At 39.1% G+C, this 19997-nt stretch overlaps 1 protein-coding gene across 4 annotated transcripts in view; it reads left to right on the plus strand.

Moving 5' to 3' along the window:
* Positions 1–11287, plus strand: part of LGI1 (leucine rich glioma inactivated 1) — a 31797-nt gene extending 20510 nt beyond the window's left edge. Inside the window, exons 3-9 of one of the 4 annotated variants that reach the window (XM_042818475.1) lie at positions 3329–3465; positions 3872–3943; positions 4047–4118; positions 7979–8050; positions 9288–9457; positions 9864–10028; positions 10118–11287. In XM_042818475.1, coding sequence (XP_042674409.1) covers positions 3918–3943; positions 4047–4118; positions 7979–8050; positions 9288–9457; positions 9864–10028; positions 10118–10935 — 1323 coding nt within the window. In that variant the 5' untranslated portion in view covers positions 3329–3465; positions 3872–3917 and the 3' untranslated portion in view covers positions 10936–11287. Of the gene's footprint in view, positions 3466–3871; positions 3944–4046; positions 4119–7978; positions 8051–9287; positions 9458–9863; positions 10029–10117 lie in introns of all 4 variants that reach the window. The other 3 variants (XM_042818476.1, XM_042818473.1, XM_042818474.1) reach the window with 3 other exon arrangements.
* Positions 11288–19997: the final 8710 nt, after the last annotated feature.

A 19997-nucleotide genomic window follows, 5' to 3' on the forward strand; every position in this document is an offset into this window, starting at 1 on the left:
ATTTTTGTTATGAAATGTATATGTACCCATAAATAATGAAATAAGGTTCTCAATATTATTTTGATGGGAAATAGGAAGAGAATGTTCGTTAGATGACAAAAAACAAGACTTTTAGTAATGTGAAAGATAGTGCATGTTTAATTTTTTCAAAGTCCATGTACTTGGTGTTTTGCAGGGATATCTGTTGTCAGTGCTACTTTGAATGATTGCGTTCTGGAGCTTTTGGTGACAGAATGTGTGCTATCTTTATAGGATTTTAATTAATATTACAGTAGGGATTTGAGCATTGCAACAACTGTTCTTCCTGTTTCTCTCCTGCAGCACCAGGGCCTGATCACAATACAGAGCTTCCCATTTGCAACTTTCATTGCCCGTGAGCTCAGAGCCCCACAGATCAGGCCCTTCTGTTCTGTGGGACAGGTCCTGGACTCCTTTTCCATGCAAAATTGCCACTGACTTCTGTGGAAGTTTAGCCACTTCAGTGGGAGTTTTGCCTTGCTAGTGTCTCATTTTGACCATTATTTATGATTTCATGTTTTTTGAAAATGCACAGAAGTAATGAAAATTTTCTTTTAATTAAAAAAAAAAACCAAAACAAGAAAACAGTTATTTTAAAATCAAAGACTGTGATACATAGAAAGAGATTGCCTTTGGACATTTAAAAATTGGTTGCATTTCTATATAGGTTTTTTACAGGTTCACAGGCTTTCCTAGAAATGTGGGCATATGATTACATAATTGCCAGCTATACAAAGGTAGAGGGGGTGTAACCTGAACTGTTTACAGTGGATGTGCCACCAGCCTGAAACATATCCAGGCTGGTCTCAGAAATCTGGTGAGAAAGGCAACTTGATGTGATCAAAATCCAAATTAGACATCTGTCCTGGGCTGACTCGGCATGCAGGCTAGATGTGGTCAGAAGTGTCGTGGTGATGGATTGGAGCCCTAATGCTGTCTCGTTAAAGTGTTGGTGCACTGATAGCTGAAGCCCTGACCCTAGCTGTACTCTGCTACCTCAAGTGGAGCTGATAAGGAGGTGCAGACATACTGTACAATTTTGGATACAGGGTAAATAGGTAAATGCAGTTACTATGGAAACCTAAATGCTTTTCCGTTGTGCTTCATTCCTGAGAATATTTTCCCAGGTGGTCACTGATCACAAAAGGGACAAATTTCACGCATCCCCTGCAATGGACCTTTCAAAGAAAAGAAAAAAAGATGCACTGGTGGAGCTTGTGTCTGAAGAGGGAGTAGGACACCATCATCGTCTCTCCTGGCTATGATGTGCCACCTACACTTAGCAATCTGCTGCCAGGCAGGCGGGGATGGGCTGGGTGGAGCAGGACAGACACATTCTGGTGGTTTTGAGTCATTATAGTGCCCGAGGGTTGTAGTCTCTGACAATGGCTTTTGGCATTTTGGTAGTGGAAATAATTTGCAAGGTCTGCCTTAGGCTTCACTGGAATGCATGTTCTCAGCCGCTGTTAATAATGCTGCAACAAAAGCTGCACTCCCAGAAAAGCTGTTTTTGTTTCCTTATGGGCTTTGACAAGTGATCTGTTAGAATGGTGCAAGCTATCCACAGACTACTTCTGCTACCTAGCAATTCTAAAAATACTGACTGCTTGTCCAGGTGTATCTCTAATGTGGGAGCCGAGCTGCTTGCAATCTTTGGGAAGGCAGAAGCAGGGCTCTACCTATGGGGCCAATACTCCAGTTTCTACGTAGGAAGGAAAAACTTCCATATTTGGCAGAAGATAGAGTAACGCAAATAAGAATATGGAAAACTATGGTTAATTAAAGGAAGTTTTAGCTTGATGTAATTATAGCTGTATTGGTAGGTTTAATTTAGCCAATGGCAAGATTTAGCAGCCTGCACATACTTTTATATAATAGTCTCTCCAGCATGCCAATCACACATTTCTGAGTGTGGAATATTCTGCTTCTATTATTCTTTACTACTGTTGTTACTGTAGTAATGGCAGTGGTCTCTGGAAAAATCATGGTCTTAATGTACTAAACGCTGCACAGCAGTCCTACATCAGGAGAGCTTTTCTTCCTGAATGGTGCAGATGGTATGATCTGTGCTCTTTGTGTGGCAACAAAAATGTGCAGCGCCTACAGAAATGAGTGAAGTGCCAGCAAAAGCGTTCCCGAAAAATAGGGGGCATCTCCCTGCTCACATCTCCAGCACTTGTAGCTGTGTCTGTCAGGCAATGTGCACAGGGTACCCTTATAAATGGATGACACTGAAGCACATGGAGAGAAGGGAGTTAAATGATAGTGTTAGGATTCACAACTGACAGCAGCACAGCTCCTGCCCTGCAGTATGGTTCTTAGCTATCATGCAGCTGCCTTTCTCCCCACCTCAGAAGTAATTTGGTGGTGATCAAACAGAGCTGGTTCTTGAGGTCAGAAAGTAGGAGAAAAGAGATTTCGTGCATCAGATAGATGTGATACAGACACTGGGGGGAGGTACAAGATGGGAGGCAAATGAGCTCACCAACTACTAGACCTATGCCATGATCCTGGCAATCTCTACTGCAGCCAAACTATTTAAAGAGATACTACCCTATTCTCATAGCATACAAGCAGGGCAGAATGCAGAAAAATAAATATTATCCAGAGAAACCGTGTCAGAAAACAGTTTCATGTAGTGAATTTACTAAACTGGTTTTCAGGTTCATGGACTTTATAAAAATACTTATTTTCTCTAAGAGAAGAATCCATTGTTACTAACAAAAAGGAAGAATTTCCTGATTGTATTTTTGTAAAAATGTAGGAACATATTTAAAGTGAAAAAAGTGCAGTCTGCAGTCGCCTAGTGAGAAAAACAAACCAACTGGAATTTATTCCTAATGCAGACTACAAAGGAAGAGATTAACTCATTCAGTGAATTAATTCATACTTGAAAATCTTGATTTCCTGAATGCCTAAGGATATCATAGTGTAAGTCTATTCATCCATCAGGTCCAACTTAATAAAATATAGATGTGCAACTAGTATTCCACTGAGGAAAAGTTCATCTTATTTGACAGTGCCTTACCATTTTAAGGGTGTGGCAGTTTTGAGCTGCATTAAAATGGGCAGATGCAAAGATGCCTGATAATCATAAATAAAGCTGGAAAAAATCAATGCTAGTCCACTCTTAAGGGCTACAAGATTACATAAAATTAAATGTGTTGCCAGTATTTTTACTGCTAGATGGATGAAAAATACATGCACCTACTGAGAGTTATCTCCATCAAGTATTGCGTGGCCTTAGAAAAGTAGTTCTGAACACTGACTGAATTAGAATAACCCTAAGAAATTTCACATTTTTTCTCAGGAAACTCTCAGTACCCTCAGGTCAAACCCGCTCACAAGTTTAACTCCTAACTAAGGATTTTTCCTACCTGTCATCTGTGTAAATTCAACTTGATGTCTGGCTTGTAGACTAGATTTTTCTTCACATTGTCATCCAAAGTAAGTATTCAATGCAATTTGGACATCTGTAGTATTTGAACATTTCAGTGTTGTCTGAGTCTGTCCTCAGTAGGTCTTGCACAATGCCATTGTTTTATTGGCATGTTAAACCCACATTTACATCCTACAGAATTCAGTGGAATTTTATCAGATAGTGCCAGTATGCAAGATGGTGAGCTGCTGGGTCCTTCCATTGCACCAGACAATACTGCAGTGTGATAGCAGTGTGTTCCTTGTGATCCTGTAGTGCTTACATAGGCAAACCATCAGTGGAAGTCTGGCCTGCTATGGATCAGTTGAACTAAATGATCTTAGTAATCTTTCCCAACCTTCATGATTCTATGAATTGCTGAACTATTTTCTAAAGCTGCTAATAACCTAATTTGTTTTACATTTCTTCACACAGGTTGTTTACGTCCAATACTTTTGATGTTATTAGTGATGACGCTTTCATGGGCCTTCCTCATCTAGAATATTTGTGAGTGGATAACATAATTTTTCCTGGCATTATTGAATAGAGTGGGTGGGCTTCCACGTTCCAGGCACTGCTTTGACCAGAATGACTTTACGACCCATTACAGGTTCATAGAGAACAACAGCATTAAGTCAATTTCAAGAAATACTTTCAGAGGACTGAAATCTTTAATTCACCTGTAAGTAAAGTGGTTGAATATATTCTTTGGTATATTTAATATAGTAACTGAACCACTGTGTTGTTTAGTATAGTATTTTGATATGTAGCTAGTCACTTTTGTTTAAGCAATACTACTGTTCATTGGATTAGACTGCTAATCTTTGTGTTTCCACCAAAGACTTCTAATCATGGTTGTGTAGATGGCTGGGACCCCAACAGCGTCCAAGCAGTGTTTGTGGTGGCAGCTTCCTTTCCTGCTTTGCACAGGGCACTGAGGCTTTCCAGCTGAGCAAGGAGGCACAGGAGAGCAGGGTGAGTCAGTCAGCTGGTTTCTGCTAAGGTGAGATAGGAGAGGAAAGCCCAGTTTGGGACGTGAAGGCAGTGATTGGCACCAAGGTGTCGTGGTGGTGAGAGCCAGAGGGGCAGTGGCAGGCCTCTTCCCATGCAACAATCTGGCCTGGGTCCAAGGCAATATTATGGCCATCCATCCACTGAGCAGTATGGTGGATCTGCCCTTAGGCTTCAGCAGAACCAGCAAACCTACAAACCTGCGCTGCACCCTGTCCCCTGCTGAACCTCGAGCAGCCTGTGATGGGAGTCTGTAATGCTCCTGGGCACCAACACCAGGGCCTGCCATTGGGCTGCCCTACCATTGTGGGCAGACCCTGCTCTCTGGGAGCTGGCACCCACAGAGGTTTTGCTCACGCTGTGCTCAGGAGGTGAAAGGCACACTGGCAACAAAAACTTTTAACTGCAGACACAAAGGTAGAAGCCTCATGCTCTCATCTATCAAGACGGTCTTTGCTCAGGCATTTGATTTCTATCTGGCATTAAGTTTATGCATTAGCAATACTTCTGTTTTTGCAAATACAGTCCTTATTGTAAGAAAACATTACAAACATGCTTAAAGAGAAGGGGGCTAAAACATGTAGGGTGCGCCTGACATGGATTTATACACAACTCTGAGCATTTGCATTCTGCAGCATTTATCTTGGGGTGCTTGTCACAGGCAGAGGCGTGGATTCTGACCTCTCGGCCCTAGCACAATTACCTCAAGGAGGGCTTTGAAAGAGGATCATTTAACTTTTTCTTTTGTATATTTAGACATAGGAGAAAGCAGAGGTTCAATCTTAAATAGTTAATGCATAAACATAATGGTTTAATTGCAATTCATCAAACCCTTTACCACATAGTGAATGTACCATAAAACATTTCCTTTTTGGTCAGCATAGACAAGACGAACAGCTGCCTCAAACTGTGGCTGCTCATGTGCATGAAGTTACTTACAGAATGGCTCTAGGTCTGAGGAAGGGAGACAAGAGAGGCATGTAAGCAGACTGTGCACATCCTATGGGAATCCATATTAGAGGTACAGGCATAATTGTAGTATCATTAAAAAGGCAGATAATAGGATGTGGCTGGTAACTGGGACTCTATCTTCGAAATATTTATGCACATGAATAACTTTATATTCACAAATGGTTCCAGTACATTATTTATTATATTCATTTACTTATTTAGTAGCTGCTACCGCCTGTGAAAAAATTGCTTTTCCACCATAGAGTAAAGCAGCATCTTCTCCACAGAGTGTGCAGTCCAAAAGTAACATCTTGTCTTGACTATGATGTTGATTTCAGGGGACACTCCAACAGTTTCATAAGAGAATAACATATGCAAAAGATAGAACCACACTTGAGGAGCCATTGTGGTTTGCATGTGGTTGCACACACAATTTTGGAACACTGATTTGTGCAGTGTGCTGCTATTGCACATGGAGAGCTACTCGTCAAGACAATGAGAATTTTGCAGAAAATAATCGCAAGGGCAGCTCCATTAACAATGGAATGTGAATAGTTTAATGTGTTTGTGGACCTACTCCCCACCCTTTGGGGGAAATTGTACTTACATATTAAGAATAATCATTGGTATCCTGAGGCATTTCTCATTTAAGAAACAGGAGAGTGTTTGTGATACATAAAGTATAATGAAAAGAAACACAGTAAACAAGCACAGAAATTAGTTCCATGGAGTTAGAGAAGAATACCAACTTTGTTCTGTTTATTCTGTTCATTTCCTTTTCACAATATAAGTTTTGCAATACAGTAAGCTATCCAAACATTTGTATTTTTATTATGCAATTATCTTTGATAATTACAGCGTGTCCTTTTTGTAAAATAGAGCCATCTACTATTTGTTATGTAACACACTTCATTTTCTGTTTAGGGTGGACTGAGGAAAAGAAAACACAGTTGTGTCTTTCAACTAATTTTAACTCAACGTTAAAACCTTACCATTAGGATAGGGAAATAATTTCTATGTTTCTATATTACACATATCATTTCAATTGCCTTTCTTTCAGAATTGCAAGTGTCTGTCCGTAACCATAACTGCATGTTTGACTCAACCCCTACTTTCTTATTATAAAGCAAATACCAAAAAAGCAGCATCTAGACAAGTTAGCGTTTTGTAACACACAAGCATGCTTTTTAACACTGGAATATAAAATGCAAAGTTTTCATCCAAAAATTGGCAAATGCATAAACCTTGTACAAATTTTTCTGTTGGTCAGATTCCTGTGGTAGCGATGAACCACTGTTATTTCCAAGGGCATTGCCCCTTTTGGTTTGATATAATCCAAGTCATAAAGAAAATATAGGGCATTTTCTTGCAAGTCAACTTAGCTTTATTCACATGAGTTATCTGGCTTTGAAAGAATTTCTTCTGAGTGTAACCTTAAGCATAAGGGAAGCACATGATCCATACACCAAAGTGTTGCAATCATATCTACTTTGAGAGCTGGGAAACTAGGGGGATCTAATGGCATCCCGCATTACTATCCTAATTGGGAAAAGTACACTGTTTTTAATGAGGCAGATAACCCATTAGGTCTAGGCCTGTTCTTCAGTTCAAACATGTGCCTAAATATCTTTGCCTGGCAAAAGAAATTGTAGTTAATAAGTAATTTTTGTATGTCTAACTAAAAATAGAAAAGGTTCTAAGAGTTACTAGCTACACATTCTAACTGGCATATTAAATTAGAATGATTTCTTTCCATTTTCATTTCTTTTCATAAGAGAAATAATTTTGCTAATCAAAAGAGACGTGAGCTGTACACTATTGAATTATTCTTTTCCTGGTGTGCCCACGGTGACATTCAGAGAACACAGACCTTTGGTGGACTTACAGAGATTTTTCCATCTGAAATATAATACATTCCTTGTTTAAACGCTGCTCGCATTTCCTCCTCACCTTACTAGCTAGAATACTCACTGCATTTAAGGGAGCTTTCCCAACATTAAAAATTGAGAATTAACACTTTTTTTGCTGGTCTCACACACACATACTTACATACACCTATTCTGGGAAAGAAATTCTTGTTGATCAGCAATTTCTTGTCTATCACTGCATCTTTCCTAAAATTATGAGCTAAGCCTAAATCCAGTACAATGAAATCTGACATTAAGATTTAACTTCCAAAAGAAAGAAAAGAAACTGGGAGGTTACAGTAATATGAACACTGTGTATTGGTATCTTCTAAGGAAAACATTAGTAGATCCAATCATGACTAATTGTTTTAAAATAATGGTGTTGGCAAAACACCAGGGGTGACTGTACTTGTTCCTCTGCTGCGTGAAGTACTGTGAATGCTATAAGGCTGCTGAAGAGTCAGAAAGCAGGAGGAGTCAGGGGGTTTTAGTGGAAGAGAGTCACAAAGTAAAAGAGCTAAATGCTGAAGAATAGTAGGGTTCTTTACCTAAAGGGAAATAAAAAAAAAAAAACCCACACAAAAACAAATAATCAACCAGAACAGTATTAATCCTTGCAAAAAATGTCTAATTTCATGTGCTAGCACTGATATTGAAGTATCTTCTTTTACAGGAGTCTCGCAAATAATAATCTCCAATCGCTTCCAAAAGACATATTCAAAGGCTTGGATTCTTTAACAAATGTGTAAGAAAGCAATTAATTAATCTATTAATTTTACAAAAAATATAAAGAGATGTTTTTAGAGGACATTCTGAGTAACCATTCAAACCAATAGCTGGTAAGGGGATCTTATTACTGGGTAGAGAATACACAGGATGGGTAGGCTTGATTTTTGGCTGGTGTTATTGATCAGTTATTTTAATTTGGAATATTTGACTAGTCATGAAGATAAGTGATGCTGTTTGTAGTTGTGTAAGGGATCTACATGTTCATTAAAATGGTGAATAAGAAGGAAACGTCCTAAGGGATGCATGAGAGAACATGACGTGAGGAGAGGGTGGAAGAGATTTAATGGAAGTGATATATCTATGTCCAAATAAGTTCTGGGAAAGCTTTCTTTTCTCACAAAAGCATAAGTGTTTTAGTAAGTGCCACATTTCATACTAAATTTAACTGAAAACAAAAGCAAAACACAAATTTGTTCGAACATGCAGCTTAGATACCAATAAAAGTACAAAATATAGATAAACAAATAAACCCTATGGTTGCTTCGCTGAAGTGTGTTCTGTTCACAACATACCAAATTGTGGTTCACCCGATTTGGGATAAGGAGAACAGAACATGCATTCTGCTCCTGGCACGAACAAGGCAAGCTGGATTCATAGTGGCAGTAGCAGGTTGTAGAGATGGTCAGTGTGTCCTACATCACTGCTTGGCATGACTGACTGTAGCCAGCTGGTGACACAGTCAAGTCCTGGCACTTACCCATTCTTGCCCATACTTTCTGAAATCTGACCGAAGACAGCTGTAAAGAACTGAACTCCTTTGCTTGTGTCTCCTAAACCTGTAAATCCAAAGGAGTGCATCCAAAAGAGATAGCAAATGCTGACTGGCTGACTGTCAGGGTGCATTAATTTCTGTTTTATCTAGAATGTTCATATTGAGAAAGCGTAATCCCAAGGAACAGCTTCCCCAAATATGGGGCAGTCAGTTTGGTAGGCCTTCGTGAAACTCCAGACTTGAGGAAATCAACAAGAACTTCCTACTGATTATCAAGTTAAGCTCTCCTTAATAGAATTAAATCTGCGTGTGTTCTGATATGTGAATTTAACTGTAGGTCAGGAAAAATTAATCCAGGAAGCCATCAACTGAGAATAAGCAAGAAAGTACGCATTTAACAGGAGCCTAGCTTGTTGTTGTCATGCAAGGAGAAAAACAGCAGCTGACTATTTATTTCCAATGCATGATTTATTTGTTCTAGAGATCTTAGAGGCAATGCATTTAATTGTGACTGCAAACTGAAATGGCTAGTGGAGTGGCTGGGCAGCACCAATGCAACTGTTGAAGATATTTACTGTGAAAGTCCACCAGAATACAAGAAGCGCAAAATCAATAGCCTCTCCTCAAAAGAATTTGATTGCATTATTACAGGTAATGTCCTTCAAATTATATACATTTGGTAAAGTCAAAGCTGTATCATTTTTATTCTAGGGTCCATTTTGCAGGAAGTCTACATGCTGGCTGGAAGTTTCACTAAAATCGCTGTGAATTGTCTGCAGGTGCAAGGCTGACACAGGAAGCACTGAGGATTTGGTACACTGCAGCTTCTACTCAGACTTTAACATGAAGGCTATGAAGAACCAGGGCACAAAATTGCACTTCTTTTAGTTGAGAAAGATTGAAAAACAGATTACAGTGCTCCTTTATCATCAGGAAAATTGGACTAGTGATTAAATACTGTAATTTGTAATAAAATGTTATCTGCTAAGCAAATGTACTTTCAGTATAGTATGGAACGAATCTCTGTAATTTTCGTATGTTTTGTGCGCTTTTGCAGAATTTGAAGTTTTTCAGTCCCTGCCATATCAATCTCTATCAGTAGATACTTTCTCATACATGAATGATGAACATGTGGTTATTGCACAGCCTTTCACTGGAAAATGCATCTTTCTTGAATGGGACCATGTAGAAGTGATGTTCAGGAATTATGACAACATTACAGGTATGAGCATTCCTCACCAAATAACACTGTAACAGCTGATTAAAAAGAAAAAAGCAACACTAACCCTGTCTTTTACTTTTCTTTTATAGGTACTTCAACTGTTGTGTGTAAACCTATAGTTATTGAGAGTCAGCTGTATGTCATTGTTGCACAGCTGTTTGGAGGCTCCCACATATATAAAAGAGATATTTTTGCTAATAAGTTCATAAAGATTCAAGATATTGAAATCCTTAAAATCAGAAAGCCCAATGACATTGAAACTTTCAGGATTGCTGAAGACTGGTATTTTGTTGTTGCAGACAGTTCAAAAGCTGGTTTCACCACTGTTTACAAATGGAATGGGAATGGATTTTATTCCCATCAGTCTCTGCATGCCTGGTACAGAGATACTGATGTGGAGTTTCTTGAAATAGCCGGCAAACCGCATTTAATTCTGTCAAGTAGTTCCCAAAGACCTGTAATATATCAATGGAACAAAGGAACAAATGAATTTGTTAAGCGTTTTGATATCCAGGATATGGAAGATGCATATGCGGTGAAACATTTCAAAGTGAAAGAGGATGTATACATTTGTTTAACAAGATTTATTGGGGACTCTAAAGTAATGAAATGGGGTGGTTCAGCATTTCTGGATTTACAAAGAATGCCATCCCGAGGGTCAATGGTATTCCAACCGCTCCAGATACGTAATTATCAATATGCCATTCTCGGAAGTGATTATTCTTTCACTCAAGTCTATTATTGGGATGCTGAGAAAGCAAAATTTGTGAAGTTTCAAGAATTAAATATACAGGCACCAAGATCTTTCATACATGTCTCCATCGATAAACGAGATTTTCTCTTTGCTTCCAGTTTTAAGGGAACTACACTGATTTATAAACATGTCAGAGTTGACTTAAGCGCATGACACTCATAAATCTGAGGTTACATCAGACTTTCTGCCGTAAGTGGACAAAATGAACTAAATGCATGATGACTCTCTTATCTTACTTCCAAATGAATGCCTTTAAAAGTTGAGATTGCTAGAACAAAGTATTACTAGTATCTTCATCTTTAATTGTCAAGTCTAGTGATGTTGGAAGTTGCATTTTTTAACAAAAAGAAATTAACTGTTCTTTGCATCCACAGTATGTAAATATGTGTGCAACTGCATCTGTTGCTATAAAGAATATTAAGATGTACTTTTCCATTTATTTATTCACCTGTTTGAAACAACTGCCAAATAAAATGTTTACATTTTGTGTCTTTCACATTCCAAATATTATTTTCAGGTGATACTTTTTATTTGTGTATATATTATACACATACAAGATAAACTGGAGAAGGTGTATTGCCCAATTCTGAGTTGTACTGCATGGAAGATGCACAGAATATCAGGTAGGTTTCGTGTTTAATTGTGTGTAAGGTTTTGATGCATATGCAGTGTAGAACTTCAATCCTACTAGCAGTCACCTGGACACATCATTGTATTTATGTGAAGCTTCACTGGTTCAAATTGGCTTCCACCTAGAAAAGTAGGATTCCATTCTATAGATCTGGCTGTAGGATGGGGCTTTGTACTGTTTACAGTTGGAAGTAACAGATTGTTGAAAAAAATTACAGAGAAATCAACAGAATAAATCTGATGTAAAGGTCTTTCTTTCTCCACCTCACACTGAAGCAGCACAGAATGAATCTCTGGAATGACATTTGGGCTGTCACTGTGCTGAAAGCTAAAAGCACAGCTTATTTTGCAGCTAGCATCATTTCTATATCTGAGCTGTGACACATCACTTGCATGAATTCTGTGTATCCTTGTCAAGTCTTTCAATTGTAATCACAATTATTTAGTTTTCACTGAATTTCTTCTTTATTGTGAACGAGGGTAGGGAAAGTGAAGTCATCTGGTAAGAGGTATGCCTGAGATTTCAGGAATTTTGAATGTGGCAAAACAAACTCCATTAGTGTAACATCTAAACCTCTAGGAAATCTGCCTATGTGTGTTAAGTTACACCGAGTCTAAGTTTGTCATAAAAATCCATCACACTCAAAGTTTAAATAGTCTTTTGTTTACATACACCCAGTGCATCACCTGTGAGAAATCAGCACTTGCTGCAGCTCAGGAAGAGAACTCAAATTCATTTTAGCTACTTTTGCACTTCACTTGAAGTTATTGAGCTTTATGCTTCAGTGCCATCTTTAAAATATACATTAAAATACCATGTATGTTTGTATTTCTAACATTTCTAGCACTACAGACATTGATTGGCCAATAAGATTTGTACTATGCTCATCAACTAGTGATGTAAGCTGATCTGGTGAGCCAGCAGGCTCCCCGTATTTATGAAGACTCTAAAATGACTATTTCAGCCTCAGTAGCTTTTCCTTTGCTGATGGTGCTGCTATGAGCAGTTGCTAGTGCTGCAGGCAAGAAAGACACATAATATGTAAGAAGCCAGTTCTAAACAGCAGGCTTCTATGATAAAGAATAGTTTTTTACATTCAGTGTTATTAGAAAAGAAAAAATCATATGTGAACAATGCTACTCTAATAAGCTAATTTTTTGTGCCTTTTTATCCGTAGCTGCTTATGCTCTGGTCAGTATTTGACTTAAAACTACTCACTGTGTATAAATCTGTGACCAGAAAGATTTAATATTGCACAGTTATAAGCACCAGCAAGTTTTTATTAGCACATAACATTTCCAAAATCCATTCTGATAATGCATCACTGGACAGTTTTCAAGTTCTTAGCTTTCACATGAGTGTGATTTTCAGCCCCAGATCAATCCAGATAATCTCTCTTATTACTTGTGAATGTCAGCTGCACAATGTTGATTGCCAGCTCAGCTTGTCCGTCTCTTCTTCAATCTACCTTGCATGGCAGAAGGATGATCTACAATACACCAGAAAGCTATGAAGTGTTCATTTTGTCTTTTGTTTTGGTCTTTTCCTCAATAACCTATTGAACTATGTGCACTGACTTTGTTCTGATTTCTCCCATTGTACTTGCCTACATGCATTCTCTATCCTCTCTATATTCTCTATCAGTTGTATAAGTAATGGCAAAATGGCTATATATATCTTTCCCGTTATGGACATACTGTGGACGTCTGGTTGAGTTTTAGTGGATTCAGATAGCCCTGCTAATCTTCTACCAACATTCACTTACAAACATAGTTTGAAATCTATGCCTTATATGTTGCCTCACAGTCCTGCTTGAGAAGGTTGGTTTCTGGAGTTGTATTTCAGACACAACCTGATACAAGCCCTATGCGATAGTATTGCTGTAGTTGTTTTCCCAAATTAACCTTTTCTGAAACTCTATTATGGATTTATGGGAATTCGCTGTTATTCCTGGGCTTAAAGGAAGAGCTGAAAATCTTGCAGGAGTATGAGCCCCTAGAATTTTACATTCAAGATACAAGGGAAACCAGCCATGGAGTTGTACAGGATGATATGGGATTTAAATATGGGATCCCATATTTATTTAGTATGTAACTATGTTATCAGTTTGGATGGTCCTTCACAAAAATTTTACCTGTGGTCAAGTGCTAATAATTCAGGAAGTCCTTAATGTCAATGTCGTTTTTGGAAGGTCAATTAATCACTGTAAAATGCTGAATCTAAATCTATTCTCTTCTGAAAATCACTCTCTACAGGCTGTTTACGTATACCGGAGTCTCACAGGGACTACAGATGATTCAGTATTGTGCAAGTATTGCATTTCATTGCACCACAAAAGGAATTGGGGTATTTTTAGAACACGGATCACGGTAGTTAATCCTTAATGTGGAAGAGTGTAAAGACTCATTAGGTGGTTCCCTGTGCTGTCTCTTCCCAGCTTCCGAGCTTGGATAGTTTAATATCTCTGAGCATAAGGCCATACCCCACCCTCGCTCTGTGCTCAGAATTCCTTCTGGTATCAGTGGGAGTCTCAAACAAAAAACTGAAATAAGACTTCTTATCATACCCTTATACTTTTTCAAAACGCTGTTTCAAAACAAGTCCCTTCCTTAGAGCACAGGTGTTACCTACAGCTGCCTGATTTTCTTCTGTGGTTGTGATGGATTTTCTAATGTTCCTCATTGTTCTGTTTATGACTAAGAGTATGTCAAGTATAAAAGTACTACAGAAGACAGTATTGAAGGTTGTTAATGGATGCTGCTGATCCTCAATACTGCTAAGTCGTGTTTATATCCAAGGAGCAATTGTTGATGAAATTGTATTGTATTCCTACAACCACTTGACTATAACTTTAAAGGAGCACAAGTATAAAAAAATGTATGCTCCTCTGCTCTGAGAGTGATGTTAAAATACATTCAGAATATCTGATTCTACACTGTGCATAGCTTTTTTTCCCTGTTGTAATGTCTAGGACTTAGGGGTCTCCATTTCTACTTATTTCCCATTAAAAAGCACATTATAACATGCACTCTCCCCCCCTACATTCACTAAGGTGAACAAAGAGAAGTAGTGACAAACTGTAGTATTTAGTAATCTCTGCAGCAACATTTTAGTTATAACTGCTCCTAGTTCTTCCATTTCAAGGGAATATTTTCCTTACCATTGAAGACACAATGCATTCCCTCTCGGTGGGGAGGGAACCCCGCTGAGGCAATCACCCCATTCTTGTGACACGCAGTAAAAGACTTATTGCCCCACATTCACGACCTTTGCTTGTGGAACAGCCTTTTGCTTTTGGCACCTCTCTGTTGCACACAGTGAATCCCAGCCGTGGAGCCACGACTGGAGAATGTGCTACCACCCACCAAAATGCCAGAGTAGAAATTAATCCAGGTTCAGCAGAAGGAAAAACCCAAACCCTCCCCTGTGGCAGAGCATGCTTTCTCTGTGGTTTGTTAATACACACTTCAAACATGTGCAGCTACCTTTCACGTGGCCGCAAGCCCTCTCCTCCCACACTTGCTCTGCAGAGTTGAGCATGGCTGTGTAGCTGTGATTCAGACTCCTGATCAAGATGGCCAAATGGGCTGTTGTGGTCAGGAACTGACCTATAGAAGTGTAGATCTTGGGGAGTTCCATCTCCGAAGACTGAGCTGCAGTGCCAGACCTGCTGCTAATGGGCAGGTTTTCTCCATTAGGTTTTGCTCTGAATTCTGACAGTGGGTGTTGGAGGCATGGGCTGTTTATGGTTTGCTTAAACAAAGTGCTCAGAGGCAAACCTATGCCACAGGAATTTGCCCAGTACGAAGACCACCAGCACGCCATATAGAAGCAGCGTTATATTTGTGCTCTGAGACTCTGAATTTCTCCAATTAGTCACACTGGTGTAGTACTTCTGTCTTCAAATTTGTTACAGCAGGGACTAATTTGCCCAAATATGCATATTCCTATTAACTCAATAGTTTATTTATTCTCCAAATAAGTTGAAGTGGACAATGGTTATCAGTATGTTACTGCCCCAATCTCCCATTCAAGAAATCAAGTTCTGGATTCTCCAAAGTTGCTTTTAACTCAGCCTTGTTTTATGTCTCCTACCAAATTATTTCAATTGGAAGAGGACTTTCTGACCTATTCACACTTCCTGCTTGAAGGCCTGGATAGCGACAGCAGTCTGTTAGCAAGTTGTCAACCTGCCCAGATGGTGAGCATCCAAGAATGCTGAAAGAGCTGAAGAATAAACAGGCCAGCCTGCTAAGAATACAGTCTCTCATTAAAAGCCATTTATGTGCAAAAGAACTGGAAGTAACAAATATCATGTCTATTTTTATTAAAAGTTCATGGGATAATCAGTGGAGTTTCAGACCAGAAAGATCCATGTTTGTATCTGGTCAAATATCAGGAATGGTAATTGGAAAATTGGCATGTAAAATGTCAGGAGAAAGTAGATAACACATGGGACAGGCTGGCTAGTGAAGTTCAGGGTCCATAAATGCAAAATGCTTTTCGTAGGAAAGAAAGGTTCACAAGCTCTAAAATTAGCAGTTAAGAAAAACAACTTGACATCATTGTGAGCAATTCAGCAAGAAACTGATCCCACCGCACAGCTATAGGAAAAAGCAAATCATGTTACATGTACAGAACAGTAAGGAGAATTCAACATTGCATGCTACAGCAAATCAGTGCTGTTGCCTTATCTGAGATACTGCATGCAGTACTAATTCACTCCTCTCAGAAATGCACTGCAGAGCTGCCAGGGACTCGGAGAAGTGTGGTGGGACTCACTGAAGCTATGGAACAGGATAACATCTGATTCTGGCAAACCCCAAGCCACAAAAGGAAACAATTTCCCTCAAAAAATAAAAATGTGACATTCATTGCAGTAGGCGGCTGTTGAGAACAAAAGCGTGAAATTTAGAAAACAAAGTCCATCGGCTACACAGACTGAGCGTATAAAAATTGTTACTCTCCTTTTTTTAGTAGTTAAAATAATTTCTAATTACTAGGGAAAAGGAGGTCCCTTGCACTCTGCCAGAAGCATCTGGCTGTAGCCATTTTAGACGACAGCATAGCCAAGCATCTGGATTATGAGTCTGCTTCAGTATGGCATTTACTATTTTCAGTCCTTGAGGCACACGTTGCTCAGAAATTGGCTCAACTTTGCTGAGATTTGCAAAATAAAATACGTAAAACATACATATGCCTGCCAGCAGCATTTACTATATGGAGAACAGGAACACTGGGAAAATCTGGGAGATACCAGAAAGGTACGCTTGGAGGATGGCAACAATGAGAACATTTTGGCAAACTATTTGCAAGTGCTTAAAAATGTAATTGCACAACTTTGGCTGGCTTCAGCAGTGCAAGTCCTGACAGACAAAGGCTCCCTTGGGAAAAACAGAACTCAGTCTGCTTATAAGCTTATAGGAGCGGAAAATAGAACTGCAGAAAAGTATATTTTGGAAGAGCAGGTAACAGTGTTGTTCTGTAAGGGAGCAATTTGTGGAATACAAGAACAGACCACCAATTATAGAAAACAAACAAAAAAACCCAAACAAAACAACAAGGAAATAAATAACACCAGGAACATTTCAAACAACTGTGACATTTGAAAATCCCATCCTGCTTCCTTTTCTCCTTCATATACAGTAATGCAATGATTCCTCAATTCTGGACACATTGTAAATGTGTTGCTCGGGAGAAAGAAAGGAATAAAATGGACTAAGTTGGAACAGAGTCAAGAGTTTGTGGTCAGGAAATCTGCTTGTTTTTGGAAACCTTAATTGCACCTGTGAGTGTCTAAATTTTCTGGTGTGTAGAACACTACTGAACAAAGAACATATTTTCAATGTTTATACATCTGAAGGCTTCCTGGATTACAAACTGCAAACACCACTGAAAAATCCATTGCTTTTAAATAATCCATATGCACTGGCATTGGCCCAATCTTGAATCCTACCTTCAATTTGTCCTTACCATTATTTAAGATAACAGGAACTCCTTCAAATGAAGCTCCTTTGAGGCTGGAACTAAGACAAAGATCTGGCACTGCAGCAGCTAGGGGAGCTCTGCCTTTCTGTGTGGGGATCTGGAATACATCAAACCATAGCAGTAGTATGATAATCATGTTGTGCTAGCTCAAACCAAATAGGAAATGAATGTTTGTTCCAGAATTACAACTTATTTGAGAATTTCAGTAAAGTTATTTTGAGAGCAGTGACATTATCAAAGGATCATGGAATAAGAAAAATGGAAGCTGATTTCAATTACTTCTCAGAAAATCCTACTCTGGGGTGGTTGTGACTGTTGTCTAAAAGTATGCATAAATGCAACTAAGTAAAATTGAAGAATAATCAGTTAATTCAATGACTAGAACTGCAGTTTGGCAAGACTGTTCCTGTGCTACACTGGTATCAGTGCATACAACCAGAGCTCTCCTGAGCCAGTGAGCTCACAAATTTTATTGCTCTGAGAACACCTTCATATTCTTCCTGTGCAAGCAGCATGCAGCCCGCAGGCTGCCCTGGAAGAAGGGTGCAAGCTGTGTGTGTGCTCTGTAGCAGTGGTTTCCTTGCAATGCAGTCACACACCAGAGGCACTGCTGCCAATGGAAGGACAACTCAGCAGGATCTGAGGTCATGGCTCTTTTATTTCAGAGCATTCACAGTTTCACTGAGTTTTTAGAAGCAGTAATCAGCTTGTATGCATCATCAAACCCAAGTTTGCATTGTGTCCACTTGCTGGGCAGCCAAGGACAGCTTGCAGAGTTATTAGACTGCAAAAGCTTGCTCAGCTCATTCCTGAGGGGCTGCCACACTGGCACTGTTAGCAGGATCTGGGCTAGCTGAGGTTACAAGGACATAAAAATAGCCATTCTGAGATAGAGCAGGGTTCAGTGCCCTGCCCACTTGGCCAGAGGAGATGCTCACAACAGAGCATAGGAAACCCGGCACAGTGATATCCCCAGATACCCTCTCAGCCTCCAGCAGGGAAAGGAAAGAAACCAGGCTGCTTGCCTTGCTGAAGCAAGTGTTCTTGTGGACAGCAAAACCCCTCCAATTAGGTACATTACGTGTGCATGGGAATGGGAATGATAGGGTTATTTTTCAGTAATGGGGAATGCTGTTATGCATTGCAGCTCCTGGAGGTAATGAAGGAGCACTGGTTTTACTTTTCAAAAACAGAAAGAAAACAAAAAAGATCCATCTGACTTTGATGAATGGAAAGGGTTTTAAAACCCTTTGGTGTTGCCAGGCTTTCTGTCTATAACTGCATTTGATGGAGTTGCATTTCAAATTGTTTCCCTTTGAAAATGCTGGTACAAGCAAATGGAAAGGAGCAGGCATTGTTCCACCAGGTTAGAACAAGAGGTGAACAGGCTGAATCATATTAGTGTTTTATATGTAAAATATAAATATGTCTTATATGTGCAACATATATTATTCATATACATATATACACCTGCTAGAGTCCCAACACAGCAATATTGATCCCATCACCTGTGACAACGGTATGTGCAGTGCGTGTAATTTTGTTCTGGGGGAAAGCAGAATCCAAAGAATAATTTCCTTCCAGTAAGGAATATAAGCAAATGCTCAGTAATTCATAAGAGATGGAAGTGAAGAAGTTTCCCCCTTCCTGCCCTGCAGAGCAGCCCCAGGCAAATAGCTTACAGAATAGGAGATGTACGAAGTGTAAGTGACAAGAAATGAGTCTGATTTAATAGTTCTCTGCCTTGCCACAAAGGTAAACTGCATGTTCAGTCGTTCCTAGTGGTGAAAAAAATCAGTTCAGGTGACAATGAAAAAAATAATTGAACTAATTATCTTCTCTTACAGCCACAAATGCCATTATAGAAAAAAACAGTGGCAATTTTAAGCAATTTCCATTTTCCTCCACTTCTCTTGGTGAGTACCAACACCCAATGGCTCGGATCAGCTTCTGCTGTTTGATTTCTGCACTGCACTGCCTGCCAGAAAAGAATTCTCTGGAAAATCACTACGAATTTCAAGTTACATAATCCAGTTCTGGGTACCCTTTCTTTTCTCTCCATGAAGAAGGAAGAAAACATTTCATTTTTTTTTTTCTCCTACAAATTCTCTATCTCAGTAATTTAGGAAGACCATGTATTTAATATTCTGTTAAACTTCTATTCAAGCACGTTGCAGAACAATAACCGATATCTACCGCCTACTCCTGCTTTCTCTATCTATAGTTCAAAGAATATCTGCCCTTCCTTCTTTCGAGACCTTTGGCTTTGATAGCTTATGTAACACCTGCTGCATGTGAGTGGCAATGTGCACTAAACAACAGGACAAATTCCGAGGCAATTCCCAATAAACTCCCCCAAGAGAGATGGAAAAAAAACAAGTCATCAAAATTGCCAAATGATTTTTTTCAAAGGATCCAGAAATTGGGATGGAGCTGGGAAATAATTTTAAATGAGAAAGATGTTGGGCGCTGACAGAGTCAACATGTTAAATTTAGTTATTTCCAAACTAAAGCATTCATTTCAGAAATGTCAAACTGTCTGTTGGTGCTGTTTTCTGCAGAAAAGCTTTTAATTCTCTACCCAGAACAAAAACTA

The sequence above is a fragment of the Centrocercus urophasianus genome, unplaced genomic scaffold (genome assembly GCF_019232065.1).
Source record: "Centrocercus urophasianus isolate 14NV4802_14NV808 unplaced genomic scaffold, USGS_Curo_1.0 seq_17, whole genome shotgun sequence".
NCBI classification, from domain to species: domain Eukaryota; kingdom Metazoa; phylum Chordata; class Aves; order Galliformes; family Phasianidae; genus Centrocercus; species Centrocercus urophasianus.